The sequence below is a fragment of the Neophocaena asiaeorientalis genome, unplaced genomic scaffold (genome assembly GCF_003031525.2).
Source record: "Neophocaena asiaeorientalis asiaeorientalis breed wild unplaced genomic scaffold, Neophocaena_asiaeorientalis_V1.1 scaffold240, whole genome shotgun sequence".
NCBI classification, from domain to species: Eukaryota; Metazoa; Chordata; class Mammalia; order Artiodactyla; family Phocoenidae; genus Neophocaena; species Neophocaena asiaeorientalis.
The window spans coordinates 3421993-3437585 of NW_020185331.1; the positions used below are offsets into that span (position 1 = coordinate 3421993).

General features: G+C 42.9%; 1 protein-coding gene and 1 pseudogene across 1 annotated transcript in view; one reads left to right on the top strand and one right to left on the bottom strand.

Moving 5' to 3' along the window:
* Positions 1 to 15280, bottom strand: part of PKD2L1 (polycystin 2 like 1, transient receptor potential cation channel) — a 34226-nt gene extending 18946 nt beyond the window's left edge. The window contains 2 exon segments of the mRNA XM_024734828.1: positions 14520 to 14633; positions 15046 to 15280. Coding sequence (XP_024590596.1) covers positions 14520 to 14633; positions 15046 to 15280 — 349 coding nt within the window.
* Positions 4896 to 5500, top strand: LOC112393023 (ras-related protein R-Ras2 pseudogene; annotated as a pseudogene).
* Positions 15281 to 15593: the final 313 nt, after the last annotated feature.

Sequence of the window (15593 nt, forward strand, 5' to 3'; positions counted from 1 at the left end):
AAAAAAAAAAAAAAAAAAAAAAAAAAAAAAAAAAAGGAGGCTCTCAAATTGTTCTATAGAAAGGGAAGACATATTTAAGTAATTAATATATGGATTGATTTTTAAATCATTTAAATAGAGACCATGTCATTATCGCTTTGAAGGGCGTGAACTCCTTGAAACACATTATCAAACTTTTCCTATGTAAGTTGGTACAACTGAGGCAGGAGATAGATGGGCTCCAGGCTAGACATTTACAACTGGTCTCCTGTTCACACTTCCTGGGGTAAGAAGAAGATGGGCTCCAGGCCAGACATTCATTACTAGCTCCCTGTTTACATTTCCTGAAGCAAGAGACAAGTGGGCCCCAGGACTACATATTTATGACTGGTCTCCTGTCTATATTTCGAGATCTGCACCTCATAAAAACCAGCAACAGAAATAAGGTAAATAACCAGACGTTGGACATTTTTATGGCAGGGACAGAGTGGGACTACACCCTGTTAAAAGATCAAGAGGTCATACATTTCCCATCCTTGGGGCAAGGGAAACATCGCACATGCGCAGAAAGGCTCCTTGGGGGTCAAAAAGGAGGGGGCACCACCCCGTAATACGTGATGCTAAGGCCATCCCATAGGCCTCTGGGCTGTAATCCATCTTGGAAGAAAGTTGCACACGCATGTTGGGGAGGCCCCTAAGGCAGGTCAGGTGTGGAAAAAGCAACCAGATAATTGGCCAAAGGTAAACAAAGACCCAGAAGAACTGACCTATATAAATGACTTAACCGCCTCTTTACTGCACTCCTCCTTATTAGGGAGGATGCCCCACCCTTTCTCTCCAGGTGTGCATCTCTGCCTTGCTTCTATCTTAACTAAACAAAGTGTTTCTCTGTGCGCTCTCCCACTTGTTGCTGTGCTATGTCTCTAATAATAAACTTTGTACCTGTTTTTACAGGTTTGCCTCTGTGAGAAATGCATTTTTCACTGGGGGCAAGAGCCAGGGGGTCTGGTGGCCAGGATTCCTAGTTTTCATCCAGGCTACCCAGGTTCAATTCCTGGGCAGGGAATTAAGATCTCGCTTCACAGCACCACTCATTGCTGCCTCGCCGAGATCACAACCACTATGGAAAACAGTATGGAGGTTCCTCAAAAAACTAAAAATAGAATTGTCATATGATACAGCAGTCCCACTCCTGGGCATATATCCAAACAAAACTCTAATCCAAAAAGATACATGCACCCCTATGTTCACAGCAGCACTATTCACAATAGCCAAGACATGGGAAGCAACCTCAACATTCACCAACAGATGAATGGATAGAGAAGATGTGGTATACATATACAATAGAATATTACTCAGCTGTAAAAAAAGAATGAAATAATGCCATTTGCAGCAATATGGATGGACCTAGAGATTATCGCTAAGTGAAGTAAGTCAGAAGGAGAAAGACAAATACCATATGATATCACTTATATGTGGAATCTAAAATATGACATAAATGAACCTATCTAGGAAACAGAAACAGACTCACAGACATAGAGAACAGACTGGTGGTTGCCAAGGGGGAAGGGGTTTGGTAAGGATGGAGTGGGATATTGGGGTTAGCAGATGTAAGCTGTTATATATGGAATGGATAAACAACAAGGTCCTACTGTATAGCACAGACAACTATATTCAGTATCCTATGATAAACCATAATGAAAAAGAATTTTAAAAAAGAATGTATATATATATATATATATATATATATGCATAACTGAAATACTTTGCTGTACAGCAGAAATTAACACAATATTGTAAATCAACTTCAGTTAAAAAAACAAAACAAAACACACCTTCCCTGGGGCTCAAGAACCAAAAGTGAACAATGTTTCCCTGGAGTTCCCATCAGAAAGAGCCTTTCAAAGAAATCTCAAGAAGCTGTGTCAGGGACAGGAGGACTATGGACAGTGGACCAGAGAAAAAAGTCAAAAGGAAAGAAGCGTCAAATACTGTGGGCAGAGGTAGGTGAGAAGAAAGCAAAGTGGACCAGAGCTGGGGAAAGAGACGAGAGAGAAGAAAGGAGATGCTGGGAGAGTCAGGCCAGGATACAGAAGTACCCAGCAAGAAGCACTGCCCCTGATTCCTGCCTTCACTGCAGGCTGGCAGTTCCTGGCAGATATTTTGAAGTGTGAGTTAGTTTCTACAAAGTACATCAAGAGATCCTCCTATACTGAGATTATTGCCATCAGCCATCAACACCTTGGGAAAGCCTCCTACACTTCCCACCTTTGGTGGACATTTCATCTCTGTTTACACAGACCGCCTTCTAGTATAAACCAACCAAGGCCTCTTATTTAAATTTATGTATATCTACATGTGCCTAGAAAATGGCTGAAATTATATACACCAAACTATTAACAGTGGTTAATAACAGTGGCCCTATTGGACTTTTTAAAACAAGGACTATGCATTAGTTAAAATTACATTTTCCTCTCATACTTGCCCTTCCAGACTCAGCAAAGCTCTTGCATTTCCATAGTCTGAGGTCTTAGCTGGCTCTTGCTGCCTCCTTCGACCCCTGCCTCCTCCAGGCTGAAAGCCAGAGATGTTAAAACAAGCAAGCAAGCAAACGGCAATGACTTTAGGCTTCCCTGGCATTGACTCGGGGCTTCTCGGATGTGAATGGTTGCCTGCCTCTGGGACCTGCAACAGTTCCCAGGTCTCTCTGACCATTCTGCCCCTCACATCTTGCCATGGTCCAGAGCACTCCTTCACTATTACATTCATCACACCACATGTCACTGTGGGTTTACATGTCCACCTCTTTTGCTCCTTGAAGGCAAAGGATGAGTCTCTCTATTTCAAACCCTTTAACAGTTGGCCTAGGGCCTGACACATAGTAGGACTTCATAAATGTTTGAATGTATGAATACCCAAGCTCTCATTGGCTCAACTGTCCTTTTCCTTCATGCTGTGAAATAATCTGCTCACCTTTGAGAACCACTGCCCTATGCCTCATTTCTGTGACTAGCACCTCCACCCAGACCTGAGAATCTGCCTGAACTTAAAACCCTAGACTTCCTGCTGCCACCACTCCATAGTGTAAAGAGATCATTATCAATATTATTAAAATCCCTTACCTGTGTACCACATTGCATAGCTTTCAAAGAGCTTTTCCATGCAATATCTTGCTATAGCCGGTCAGCCATGGCCTGATTGTTCCGCCTTACCCATGAGCGGTTTCCTATGAATCATGAAGTTCAGAGTTTATATGATTAGCTCAGGGTCATTCAGCTGGCGAGAGGCAGAGTCAGCACTCAGACTCATGCCTTATGAATACGTGCTACGTGTCCTTTCTCGGGCCACTTACACTGGTGGTGCCCCAGATTTCATCAGCTAGTGCTGCCTGCACTTCTGTGTTTGACTGAAGCATAGCTCTTCTTAAAAATCCTTTCCCTGATCCTAAGATCTAGCACTTAAATGTACTACTGTACTTCTAGAGACCAATGACAGTCCCACGTGGGGGAAACTAAATGACAAGTTGTCACTCAGCATTGGACAACAGGATATGTCCAGGCCCACCGGTCTTGTAATAGTGATCCATGCCCTGGAAATTCTGGGACACCAGGGAATTCTGCTATAGCAAATACAGGTCAAAGCCTGCTGGTAGGGCCTAAATCCCTATCATTGAAGTTGAACTGACTCAGATCACCTCACCCTAGTACTAGAAGGACTTTGTAATTCTCTGGGTCTGGAGAGGCCAAGGGTAATTGAGTGTGCTGAGGCATGAAATCATCATCCCATGGCCATTCTTAATCCTTGGCAACCCTTTCTAGAGGGCTAATCTTTCTTATCCTTGCTAAGCATTATCCTGGTGTTTTCAAACAGACCCTGGGCTTCCGGTGTGTTAAACTTTACATTTCAATATTTTCCAAATTTATGGAAACGATGTGGAATGACAACTGATATTTATTGAAAGCCCACTATATGCCAGGCACTGTACTGAGTGCCTTATTTGTTTTCCACCAGAGTCTCACAAAGGCAGACATTATCCTCACTTGAAATACAAAGATAACACAACATTGCAAATTAACTATACCCCAATAAAATTTTTTTTAAAAGGGGGACTTCCCTGGCAGTCCAGTGGTTAAGACTCCATGCTTCCACTGCAGGGGTCACGGGTTCGATCCCTGGTCAGGGAACTAAGATCCCACAAGCTGTGCAAAAAAAAAAAAAGAAAAGATATACAAGGAAATCAAGGCCTCCAGAGATTTAAGTATCTTGACCTACATCTTGTCAAAGGCACGTGTCTAGTAACTGGTTGTACCATCATTTGAAGCAAGTCATCTTATTCCAGGTCCCATGCTCTCTCCATCACCACTGTGCCTTCACTAATGTTATGATACTATGTGACCAATTATCTTCTGCCATCATTACAGCCACATGGGGGTTAGGGGCTCACCCACAGATACTTCCTGAACGTCCAATATCTTTCTGTTCCTTTCTTTGTTAATTCTAGGAACGCTCAGTCAAGAAAGACATCTTCTATGACGGTTTCTCAAAAAATTAAAAATAGGACTACCATATGATCCAGTAATTCTACTCCTAGGTATTTATTCAAAGGAAATGAAATCACTATCTCAAAAAGATACCTGCTGAGAGGGCCATTTGTAGCGGCGCTGGAGGCTGCGTTTGGCAGGCACTGCGAAGACGTGCGCAGGAGTGAGGCCCCCCCGGCCTCTGCAGCCCCTCGCCGCTGCGGTCACCTCGCTTCTCCGCGTCTCAGTCGGGACCCGTTCAGCCCGGGCGCCGCGCTGCCGCCCGGACCGGCCCTCCAGCAGCTCCCGGCCCCCGGGACCCCCGCCAGGCCGCTCGCCCACAGCCCGCCGGCCGCACAGGTACCTGGAGCCGGGCCGAGGGCGGGCGGCGTCCCCATGGCCACCGCCGGCTGGCGGGACGGCTCCTGCCAAGAGACGTACTGGCTAGTGGTGGTCGGCAGGGGCGGCGGGGGCAAATCGGCGCTCACCATCCAGTTCATCCAGTCCTATTTTGTAATGGATTATGATCCAACCGTCGAGGATTCCTGCCTAAAGCAGTGTGGGATGCGTGACCGGGCAGCCCGTCTAGATATTCTGGATACAGCGGGACAAGAGGAGTTTGGAGCTATGAAAGAACAGTATGTGAGAACTGGCGAGGGTTTCCTGTTGGTCTTTTCAGTCACAGAGGCAGTTTTGACGAAATTCATAAGTTTCAAAGACAGATTCTCAGAGTAAAGGATCGTGATGAGTTTCCAATGATTTTAATTGGTAATAAAGCAGATTTGGATCATCAGAGACAGGTAATGCAGGAAGGACAGCAGTTAGCACTGTAGCTTAAGGTAACATACATGGAGGCGTCAGCAAAGATTAGCATGAATATAGATCAAGCTTTCCATGAACTTGTCCGGGTTATAAGGAAATTTCAAGAGCAGGAATGTCCTCCTTCACCAGAACCAACGAAAGAAAAAGACAAGAAAGGCTGCCACTGTGTCATTTTCTAAGAATCCCTTGAATTTTAGCTACCAATTTCCAGGAAAAGTCCTCATCTTCTCCCTCTCTCCTTACAGTTTACATCACGCTGGTACCTTTCTAGCCTTAGATAAATGATCACCGTAGTAGCCTTAGACCAAGAAGCTGGCTAATCCTTTCCATGAAGCGAATCCAATGGTCATTCAAGACAGATTTAAAGGAAACACTAAGGCTGCTTCAAGGATTATCTGATTCCTTTAAAATGGATATCTATATACACAGACACATTCTTTTTTTAAGGACTTACTTCTAATAGGGATGAATCAGTTTTGGAACCTAAGCTGTTTGCCAAACTGAAGTCATAGGTTGTGAAATAACTTTTAACTTATGGAATCATATTTCCTACTGTTACTCTAAATAGAAACACAGGGAGTTTTTTTTAAATGTGAATTTTTGCCTATCTCTAAAAATTTTGATGTCAACTTTAGTTAACCTTAAATACACTGAACTGAATCCACAAAAGTGAGACATCTCAGACCTTTACCGATGCTATAGCCTTTGTTTTCCAGTGGCCAAAATACCTATTGTATTTATAGGTTAAAAACTGTGTGTAAAGCCTTTACTATTATTCCTAAAGATAATATTCTATGTGGCCAAATATTTGGACTTATTCTGGACTTAGTCATTTTAGTGTTCTTGGTTTTTTAATTTAACCCTTTTCACAGCCATGTTGAGAGTAAAAATAAATAATTCCTGTCTGTCTTCCTTTTCAAGTATTTCTATAAGGGATTCAAAAAAAACTAAAACTGTTTTTGTTTGTAATATAAAATATGGAATTGATCTTTCCAGGGTCAGAGATGATTAATGTTTTGCTATATACTTTTATACATTATTTTCTTATGAAACCAGTTAACAATCATTTTTGCATGTTGGTAGGAAAATAGGCTTTCACAGTATACCTTGTGTATATGTAAAGATAAGTATTTAATTCTCGCTGTGCACTTTTAGCTGACAAAGGAAAAAAAGTCAAAACTACAGAAACTGTGGTAGAGCCTTACATGCTGTTCTGGTCCTGGCTGTACCCACCTTTGGCCAGTCACATAGCTACTCAAGAAACCTTCCCAATAGAGTACAACGGGATGAGAATCTGAAATCACTTCCAATATCCCCTACTAGATATTGACTGTTATATCAAATAGTAAGCGGTAAAACTTTAAATTGACAATTAGTATAACTGTGGATAACTTCTGGTTTTGTTTTTAATTCTGTGGATTGTGTTTAAACAATTCAAAAGTATATTCCTGGTTTTGAGATACTAAGTGGTATTGCACAGTTGTCACTTTATTGAATGTGTACAACAGTTCCATGAAGTTTTTAAAGCATACCCTTGAATAGCTTCAGGTGCTAGAATTAAAATTGATCTGTTATCACACACACAAAAAAAGATATCTGCACCCCTAAGTTTATTGCAGTATTATTTACAATAGCCAAGACATGGAAACCACCTGAGTGTCCACTGATGGATGAGTGGATAAGGAGACGGTGATGTGTGTGTGTGTTTGTGTGTGTGTGTGTGTAGAGAAAGAGAGAGAGATTGTATGATCTCACTTATTTGTGGAATCTTAAAAAACAAAGAAAACAAAACAAACACACAGAAAAAAAAAAACCCAAACAAAACAAAAACAACCCCCCCCCCAAACTCATAGATACAGAGAACAGATTGGTGGTTACCAGATGCAGGAGATGGGCAAAATGGGTGAAGGTGGTCGAAACATAAAAATTTCCAGTTATAAGATCAATAAATCCTGGGGTACAGGACTGGTGACTATAGTTAATAATACTGTATTCTATATTTGGAAAGTTGCTAAGAGAGTAGATCTTAAAAGTTCTCATTACAAGAAAAAAAACTGTAACTGTGTGGTAATGAATGTTAACTAAACATTGTGGTAATCCTTTCACAATATGTAAATATATCAGATCATCATGTTGTACACCTGAAACTAATACAGTGTTACATGTCAATTGTATCTCAATTTTAAAAAAGACATTCTTCCTGATCTCCAAGCTTACTTCAGCCTCTCCTGTTAATGCAAGATTCCACCAATCTATGGACAGAACCTTAAAATTCTCTACAAGAAAGCAGTGAACAGAGGCAGGCATTTCCTTACAACCAGTAGCGAATAAAGAACATCCAGTTGATGTTAGTTGGTGTGTAGATACAAGTCACCAAAGGCCAAGGGGTCTCTGCCCTCCTCCCCAGCTCCATGGTGACCAGACCCAGCCTTGTCTTGGCTCAGAGCCACTCCTATGGGGGGGAGTGGGGGCAGTCCCAGGTGCACCTTTGAGATAACAATACTGTCTCCTAAAACAAACAGCCATTGTTTCCACACAAAGACCTTCAATGTTTCCTCCATCAACAAAAGGCTACAGCCATCCTGCCAAGAAGACAAAAGGCTGGAAGCCCTTTCAGAAACAGCATGACAGTGGGAGGGAAGGGGTGGAGGCAGGAAGATCATTCTCCAGCACTTTCTCTGCCCAGGAATAGGACTGACTCCACCCATCAGGGACCTTTCTGAATTACTGATCACTCCTGGACTATTCATAATGACAATAATAACAGCTTCCTAATCTGTGAAACGGAAGTAATAATATCTATCCCTTACAGGATTGCTGTCAGGATCAAATGAGATAATAGGTATGAAAGCTCTTTGTAAGGTTTAAAGGGCTGCACGACTGATATGGTTATTATGAAAAGATCGATGGTTCACCCATAATGCCTGCATTAAAAAGATAGATCTATTTTAGCCAGATGAGACTCCAAATAGCCCTGGTGTCTAGACGCACCCGGTTCCTAGAATAAAGCATAAGGGAGAAGAAATGTGCTCAGTATGGCTGACCACTATAGTTTACTGGGGCCCATCCCAGGCCAAACTGCTGTGCAGGTGATCCCTGACTTAGTTGACTGTTCTTTCCAGCCCCAGGAACCCACATCCTGGAAATAAGCCCTTTGATGGGTGGTCCCTCACCTAAGGTCTAATGTGCCAAACTTCACCCCCAATCTTCTTCTTTGCCTGTCTTCAAATATACTTCTTATGCAATTTACACAAAAGTAAATACACATAGTATATTAAAACATGAGAAAATTGTCCATCCTCACTAGTAAACAAAGACCAATAAATTAAGGTAAATTGTACTATGTTATGCCTATTCAGTAATAAAAAATATAAATAAGAATATCCAATGTTAATGAAGTTGTGACAAAAATTGGTATGATCTTACAGTGCTAGCAACATAATAAATTTACATGATTGCTTACAGAGGCAAAATGACAACACATAGCAAGTACCAAGAATACATTCCTGTCTTTGTAGTAATTTTCTCTCCCTGGAAATTCCGAGATAATTCAACAAAAGTGGTGAAAAAAAGCAGCAAGCGTAGATATATTTACCTACTCTAGGCAAATATTGAAATAACAAGAGAAATGTTTTAGCTAATTGTGGTGTGATTGTAGTCATTAAAATGAAAATATAAAAACAACTTACAAACATGAGGAACTATGATATAATTGTAAGTGGAAGTGTACAATATGATACAACTAGGCAAAATATGTAACTATATGGATAAAGTTTGGTAATTAGAAAGTAACCTTTGGTACTGTGGTGGTGAATTGTATTTCAAAATGTTCCTTAAGTTTTTTTATCACCTTTTAAATATGGCAATAAAAAGAAAGAAAAGTAATCAGCTGGAAGAATTCTCTCAAGAGTCTGCTTCTTTTAGGGTAGGGCAGGGAGTTACCTTGATAAGATGTTGATGGGTGTTAATAAATTAATGTATAACAAATTTGCATGCAAAGAGACTGCTTAGAATGTGAGTCAGGCTGCTAGTCCCCAGTTGGATTCCTACTTCTGCCACTTATTTGCTGTGTGGCCTTAGGCAAGCTATTTGTCATATCTAAACTTTTCCCGATTTGTAAAATGGGAGTGATAACAGAACCAATTTCTTAGAGTTATTGGGAGTAGTCAATGAGATAATGTACCTGGCACTGTGCCAGGCACATTGAAAAATTATTCAATAAAGCTTTGTTGTTTGTGCTGTTGATAATGATGATGATGATGGTGGTGGTGGTGGTAGTGATAAACTGGGGTCTTCTGGAGAAAATGCCTTAACTTAAAGTTTTAATGTCAGAAGTGGATGCTGCTCAAATGATACTATCCCTAAATGTGGAGCCAACTACAAATTTGAAATGTATTTTAAAATAGACATTCTAGGGACTCCCCTGGTGGTCCAGTGGTTAAGAATCCACCTTCCAATGCAGGAGACGTGGGTTCAATCCCTGGTCGGGGAACTAAGATCCTACACGCCACGGGGCAACTGAGTCCAAGCACCACAACTAGAGAGCCTGCGTGCCACGACTAAGACCCAACGTAGCCATAAATAAATAAATAGATAAATAAATAAATAATTTTAAAAATAGACTTTTTTAAAAGGACTTTAATTTTTAGAGCAGTTTTAGGTTCAAAGCAAAATTGAGTGGAAGGTGCAGAGATTTCCCATACACCCCTTACCTCCACATACACACAGCCAGAGTGGTACGTGTTACAACTGATGAACCTATGTTGACACATCACCATTACCCGAAGTCCATACTTTACATTAGGGTTCACTCTTGGTGTTGTACATTCTATGCATTTAGACAAATGTATAATAATGACATGTATCTACCATAATAATGTCATACAGAGTAGTTTCACTGCCCCAAAATCCTCTATGCTTTACCTACTCATTTCAGCTTCCCCCAAGACCCCGGCAGCCACCAGTCCTTTCACTATCTCCACAGTTTTGCCTTTTCCAGAATATCATGTAGTTAGAACCATACATTATATAGTCTTTTCAGATCTGCTTCTTCCTTGAGAGGTATTTTTTACAAACAGACTAAAAGATCAAGTATTTTGAAATTCCCCTAGATAACACAAAGATAAATACTATCAGTAATTGTGTTAGATTCTTTATATATGTTATGTCCATAAGATAAGTATTATTCTCCCTGTTCTACCAACAAGGAAGTGCCTAACATCACAAAACCAATAAGCAGAAGAGCTGGTAACTGAATCCCGTTAGTCTGACTCCAATGTTCTATCTTTCCATTAATGCCAATATGGGTCCTGGAGCATCTGAACCTAGTTTCAGGAATTGACAGGGAAAAGCAAACTGGTACAGTGCATATCCATATCATGGCAGCATATCACATGTCACGGCAGCTCTTAGAAGACAGCATCCTGATAGAACAACACAACAGCCACCCTGCTTTATACCAGATTCTATGGCCAGGACTTGCACCCCCGTCCTTAGGTAGGACATCTTAGTCAGCACACTGACTAGCAAAATTAGGTGGGTCTATTTTAGTGTTTCTTAACATTTTTTGTATTATACCCTAACCCAGGAGCCTCTTTAGACATTGTCTTCCTAATCACCCTCCACCCTAATTAAATTTTAATACCACATATATTCTCTACATTTGCTTATGTACTATAGCCCTTTGGAGAGCCAAAAAGCTATAGAAATATCTAAGTGGGATTTTTTTGCCCTGAAAGAAACTACTTCCACCCCTCTGGGGGCTATATCATCCCCACTGAGAATATATAGTCTAGTTGCAGGTGGCCAGAGCTCAGGGAGGCTGAGGAAGCGGAGATGCCAGACAGGTGAGGTCAGGACCCTGGAGAGCACCAAAGAAGCCCCACTGAGACCATGTCCAAGGCTCAGTGTTGCCTGAAGATTAGCCTGAAGGAAGGAAGGGGCTGGGAGAGCATGGGGCCTAGGAAACTAGTTTTAGTAGTATTTTGTTATGTGTTGTAGGAGCCATCAGAATGTGAAGGCCTCCAAATTCTCTTTCATAAGAATGTTCTAGAGGGGGCTGGAAGTTTGTGCTTATAACTCTTCAGTGGCTCCCCACAGGGTCCTCAGGATAGCATCCCAATTCCATATCATACCTTATAAGACCCTTCATGACCCGCCCCTGCTTAAATGGCCAGCTTGGTCATCTTTTACTACTTTGTTCTTCAAACTGTCTGCTCCAGCCACACGGATGCACTCTCACCAGACCGTGCCCTCTGTCACTTCTGGGACTTGGTACATGCTGTTCTTTCTCCCCAGAAACGTCCCTTGTCTTCACCTCTCTTTCAGGGAGCTAAATTCTCCTCATTTTTCAGCTTTTAGTTTAGAAATTATTTCCTCTGCATGTCCTCATATATTCCACAAATCTGGATACAACTGAAGTAACAGCATCACAGAACTCTGAACTGGTCAGACTGACTATGGAGTATTTTGTCCATTACTGGGCATCATATAGATCAGGCCTAGAGACAGGCAACCAGGATGGTGAGCGTTATGGAATATTTTTTACTATATGCTAGGCACAGAGGTAATGACTTCATGGATATTGCTTCATGTACCTTATGTAATAATCTTATTGGATTGGGTAGGTACAGATGAGAAAACTGAAACTCAGAGAAGTTAAGCAACTTACTCAAGGTCCCTCACCTGGTAAATGGTAGAACCTGGTGTTTGAACCCAAGTCTGTGTAAATTCAGAGCCCATGCCTTCAATCTCTGCATAATATCACTTCTGGAAACCATATTATAATGACTGGCTTAGTGAGAAACTAGAAGGTAACTAATCCAGAGAACATATTACCAAGGAGAAACATGATAGCCACATTCAGTCACAGTGGAAGGGTTGTCACTTCGGAGAGTAACAGGGAAGTAGACAGCTCAATAGAAGGAAGTTCTCAAAAGGAGAAGATGAGCCCCTGAAAGGCTCAAGGATCAGTCATCTCTGTATATCTCAGTCCAATGTCTGGCATAGAAAGGGGAGCTCTGTGGATGAAAGGAAATAGGGCTTCCCAACAGTAGAAGAGCTGCCCCATGAAAGAGTGAAACTCCCATGGATGTTCCCCACGATGGGGCTGCTTGGTCACCTGACAGAGAACCACAGGAGGGATCTTGGAGAAAGGATTTCTGCATCCTTGAACTAGGTGACCTCTAAAGCTCCTGGCCACTTAAGGATTCTGTAATTATTGGACTGAGTCCACGACTCAGACTTTGGCAAGTTACAGACCATCTAGTATTTGTCGGTGCATTGAGATCTCAAAAAGTAGAGAACACGAGTGGATAGAACTTAAGCTTCCCACCCTGAAGCCAGAATGGTTCAGTCTAACTCTGGGGAGCCAGAAACCTCCCAATCTTGCTCCAAAGGCTAACCTGGAAATGGAGATATTTAAGTCATTTATAGAGAAAGGCTCTGCCTGCAGGTTACAGCTGTTGTCACAGGATCTGAAAAAGGAGAGAAACACTCCTTCCTAGCAGATGGTTGAGACAAAAAGTCAGTATGTCAACAAACGAATTTCTGAGAGTCATTGCTGAAAGGAATCAAATGGGCCCCCAAAAATGTACACTGGGTTGACTGTTGTTCCCCATACTCTCTGCCTCCTTTCACTCCATGCTGATGGCCTGTGATAAACATGCAGAACTGTCCCGTCTATCCCCACAGAGTGAGTCCCAACAGAGTACAACCAAAACAAGTGTTCAGCTTTCCTAGAGGGCTCATACACATGTGGATAGCTCACAAAGATGATGAAATTTTTAACCAAAACTTATATAATCAGACCTTCAGAGTCTACTTGCAAACGATTCATGCATCCTAAAAAGAACAGAGGCTTCTGTGGGGTATAAAGCCAGCTAGTAATGGAGGCACCTTAGTTGCAAGGTCCAAGCTGCAGCTTCAATCAACACACGCATACACACACAACTCTATGAAATTAGCCAAAATTCACTTATGCAAAAATTTAAAGAAGCAATTAATAGAAAAGCAAAGCATGTTTATCTGTAGGCCTTATAGCATCTGTTTGGTCCACCTTTATTATTATCTCTAATTCTTTGACTCTATTCTTCCATGGTTCACCGATCTATCTATTCACTTGCTTCTCTCAACTTAGAGACCAAACCTTCCCAGCTTATACCTATAGATCTTCAGATAAGCTTCCCTCAAAGCCTGTGGCATGGTGCTCTTTCACATGGGAGAACCTTAGCTGCACTGACTACATCACCATTTGCATCTTTAATCCTTTTTTTTTTTTTTTTTTTTTTTTTTTTTTTGCGGTACGCGGGGCTCTCACTGCTGTGGTCCCTCCCGCCGCGGAGCACAGGCTCCGGACGCCAGCGGCCATGGCTCACGAGCCCAGCCGCTCCTGCGGCATATGGGATCTTCCCGCACCGGGGCACAAACCCGGGTCCCCTGCATTAGCAGGCGGACTCTCAACCACTGCGCCACCAGGGAAGCCCTCTTTAATCCTTTTATTAGGGATCTGAGCTCTAAGGCCTGCTGAATCTTTTCTCTCCTGCCTCCAAAGAAATGTGGATCAGACCTAGTATAATAACTCTGTGAAACCCACCAAACTATTTTTTCTGAACAGAAAAGAGTGTCTTGGGACTTCCCTGGCGGCACAGTGGATAAGAGTCCGCACTTCCAATGCAGGGGGTCCGGGTTCGATCCCTGGTCAGGGAACTAGATCCCACACGCATGCCATGGCTAAGAGTTCACATGCCACAACTGAGGAGCCCGGGAGCTGCAACTAAGGAGCCTTCCTGCCACAACTAAAACCTGGTGCAACCAAATAAATGAATAAATAAATAAATAAAAAGGAGTGTCTTCCACTCTTTACAGAAGGGTAAAAACTTCCACCTGCTAATAGAAAACAGTGGCTGTTAAGTAGATATCAGGAACTTGAACTTAAAAAGTGGATTCCCCTTATAACACTTGAAGAAGTAACCTGTATTAAAAGCTTTCCAATAGTCTGCCTTTTTCTCCTGAACTCAGTGACAACTTCTTTTTAATTAAAAAATCTTAAGCTGAAAAGGTATAAAATAGACCAGGGCACAGCCTGCTCGTACAGATGGAGGCTGTCACCACAGATGTTGCCCACAGAGGTGTGTGCCCAGTTGTTGTACACATAGATGTTCTCACACACAGATGTGCACAGAGACAGATGTTACTCACAGAAACAAATGTCCACCAGGAACACGATGTACACCAAAAGCTCCCGCAGGGTGGTCTTGACATAAAGTTCCTGGTTCTCAGCTGTGTTCTCAGTCAAGGTTGTTCCCCGAAGTCCTAAGGGAGGGACATTGGAAAGATGCCCAGGATTCCCAACAGCAGGGCTCCTTCCAGTTACCCTACCTATCAGTCCCTAGACTTTATTCTCATTTCCACCCCAGCCCTTTTACCTGTCACCTTATCCCAGGTGGGGCAGTCTAAGGCATCATCACATCCGTGTCTTCCCTCAAACTAGCTCCCTCATACCCTTCTGGGTCCCCAGGAGATGACTGTGCCAGGCTCTCCCTCTGGGAGACCACTAAACTAGCCTCTGTACTCTGGGGCATTCAGCTCTAACGCAGACCATTCACAAACCCCAAAGACACACTGAGATTCCACCTCTTCTTCAGACTGTATTCCCTTCCAACAGCTTCTGTGGACCCCTTCTCCTGACTCCAGTATCTCAGGAGAACCCTCCCCCACCAGGTACCTCTGATGCCACGACAGATCTGAAGGCAGCAACTGGACACCAGGGTCTTGTGTGCCTTCTCCTGGGGTCCATCTTCAGGCTTCTTGGGTTGGGATGGAGGAGGCACCGCACTGGAGACGGTACAGATCCTTGGTGTCCCACGCGGGGAGGGGGCGCCAATGTAGGCAGGGTTGTCCCAGGCTCCGCTCCCCAGCTTTCGTAGCTCCTGCCCCTCGGGACATTGCACAGCATTCATGGGGAATGAGGCAGGAGACCTGGCACCTCAGGTACCCACTCTCACCTGGGAGGAAGAGAGAACAAAGGCCCAGCCCAGCCTAGCCAGCAGAGGGCAAAGGAAAGGGAGTGTGAGAGCAGCTGGTCTCACACAGCCTCTGTCTCCTGCCTTTTGTAGGAGGAAAGCAGGTGCCTGTTCAGGGGAATAGGAGGGTGTGGAGACTGGGGCTGGAAGGAAGGAGGAGTGAGAGAGGTGAATGTTGTGGGGAGAAGAGGGCTGCTTGCAGATGGGGCCTGGGAGGGATGGTCCTGAGTCAGACAAAAGAGGTGATAAA